General features: G+C 47.9%; 1 protein-coding gene across 1 annotated transcript; it reads left to right on the top strand.

The window, feature by feature from the left end:
• Nucleotides 1-850: 850 nt before the first annotated feature.
• On the top strand, nt 851-1750 carry LOC117487589 (E3 ubiquitin/ISG15 ligase TRIM25-like; the record flags this gene model as incomplete). The annotated part of the gene is made up of 1 exon (XM_034136213.1): nt 851-1750. A coding segment is annotated over exon 1 (900 nt), but the record flags the coding sequence as incomplete, so codon positions are not given.
• Nucleotides 1751-2112: the final 362 nt, after the last annotated feature.

Genomic DNA, 2112 nt, shown 5'->3' with positions numbered 1-2112 from the left:
TCCATGACTTCATGTTGACTTGAAGCTGCAGGTCATAGGTTTCATACACAATCACACCAGAGAGCTGCTGGGTGCACACTGCATTAGTTTCATTAGTGGAATGCTGTGCAGCCATACTTTCAGCTACAGAGACCATTCAGATATCACAAGATTCAGCCTTTCAGCACATGATGGGAAACCTTCAACTTTTACAAAATGTTATACTTTTTAAAAATATTCAGCTTTTTAAACTCTTTAACATGTAACTTAATGGGAGGAACCTTCAAATCCTCTTTTACCTACACCTTGCGCCAAATGCTACTCCGTCCACATACTTTCAGCTAGAGACTTCATTCCAACTTTAAAATGATCACAAGACATTCAGCTATTAAACTTGTTCTTCAGATCTTTGATATTTTTTACACTTTTTGAGATATTTAACTTAGTTTGGAGCTTGGTAAAGAGGCCTTCTATACATTTACAGTGGAGGAATCAAGTATTTAACCCCCTTCAGACTTTGTAAGTTTACCCACTTATTTTACAACTAAAAGCTCTTTTCAGATGAAGAGCAGGTTGTAACCGAGGCTCTGTGTCGGTCAGAGTCTGAGCGCTGCTCCTCCTCCTTGGAGTGACTCAGAGTTTGATAAGCCCTCCCTCTCCTTCCTGCTCTCAGACACAGCCAGCTCCACTCTGTACTTCCTGGTTCCTCCCCTTCAGATCCACACTGAGGAGGAGGGGTGTAACCAACATGTAAAGCACAAGAGCTGATAGGCCACATTCACTGCGCACACACGTGCTGTTCAGATAACCTGTCACTAATTTCAGCTCTCAGGAAGTGAAACTCTCACACTCACTGCTACTGAGAGGTGAAATGGCGCAGAAAGGAGTTCAGCTGGACCGGGAAATGTTATCTTGTCCCATCTGTCTGGATCTACTGAAGGATCCGGTGACCACTTCCTGTGGACACAGCTACTGCATGAAGTGTATTAAAGGCTTCTGGGACGGAGAGGATGAGAAGAAGCTCCACAGCTGCCCTCAGTGTAGGCAGAGCTTCACACCGAGGCCTGTCCTGCTGAAGAACACCATGTTAGCAGCTTTAGTGGAGGAGCTGAAGAAGACTGGACCCCCACCTGCTCCTGCTGATCTCTGCTATGCTGGAGCTGAAGATGTGGCCTGTGATGTCTGCACTGGGAGGAAACTGAGAGCCTGTAAGTCCTGCCTCGTGTGTCTGGCCTCTTATTGTGACAAACACCTCCAGCGTCATTATGACGTAGGTCCATTAAAAAAACACAAGCTGGTGGAGCCCTCCAAGAAGCTCCAGGAGAACATCTGCTCTCGTCACGACGAGGTGATGAAGATGTTCTGCCGCACTGATCAGCAGTGTATCTGTTCTCTCTGCTCTGTGGACGAACACAAAGGCCACGACACGGTGTCAGCTGCAGCAGAGAGGACTGAGAGGCAGAGAGAGCTGGAGGGGAGTCGACTAAACATCCAGCAGAGAATCCAGGACCGAGAGAAGGAGGTGAAGCTGCTTCAGCAGGAGGTGGAGGCCGTCAATGGCTCTGCTGATAAAGCAGTGGAGGACAGTGAGAAGATGTTCACTGAGCTGATCCGTCTCATGGAGAAAAGAAGCTCTGATGTGAAGCAGCAGCTCAGATCCCAGCAGAAGAGAGAAGTGAGTCGAGTCAAAGAGCTTCAGGAGAAGCTGGAGCAGGAGATCTCTGAGCTGAAGAGGAGAGACGCTGAGCTGAAGCTGCTGTCTCACACAGAGGATCACAACCAGTTTCTGCACAGCTACCCCTCACTGTCAGCCCTCAGTGAAGCTACACACTCATCCAGCATCAACATCCGTCCTCTGAGCTACTTTGAGGACGTGACGGCGACCCTGTCAGCAGTCAGAGACAAACTACTAGTGACTACTAGTCACTCAGACAGATTCACTGATTATCTTCAGGTCCTGAGTAGAGAGAGTCTGATAGGACGTTGTTACTGGGAGGTGGAGTGGAGAGGGACAGGAGTTGATGTAGCAGTCGCATACAAGAATATCAGCAGAGCAGGGGGTGAATGTTTCTTTGGATACAATGACAAATCGTGGTCCCTATTCATTTCTTTACAACAGAATCCTCACTCCCG

Source organism: Trematomus bernacchii, unplaced genomic scaffold (genome assembly GCF_902827165.1).
Source record: "Trematomus bernacchii unplaced genomic scaffold, fTreBer1.1, whole genome shotgun sequence".
NCBI classification, from domain to species: domain Eukaryota; kingdom Metazoa; phylum Chordata; class Actinopteri; order Perciformes; family Nototheniidae; genus Trematomus; species Trematomus bernacchii.
This window is presented reverse-complemented; position numbering and strand designations above follow the sequence as displayed.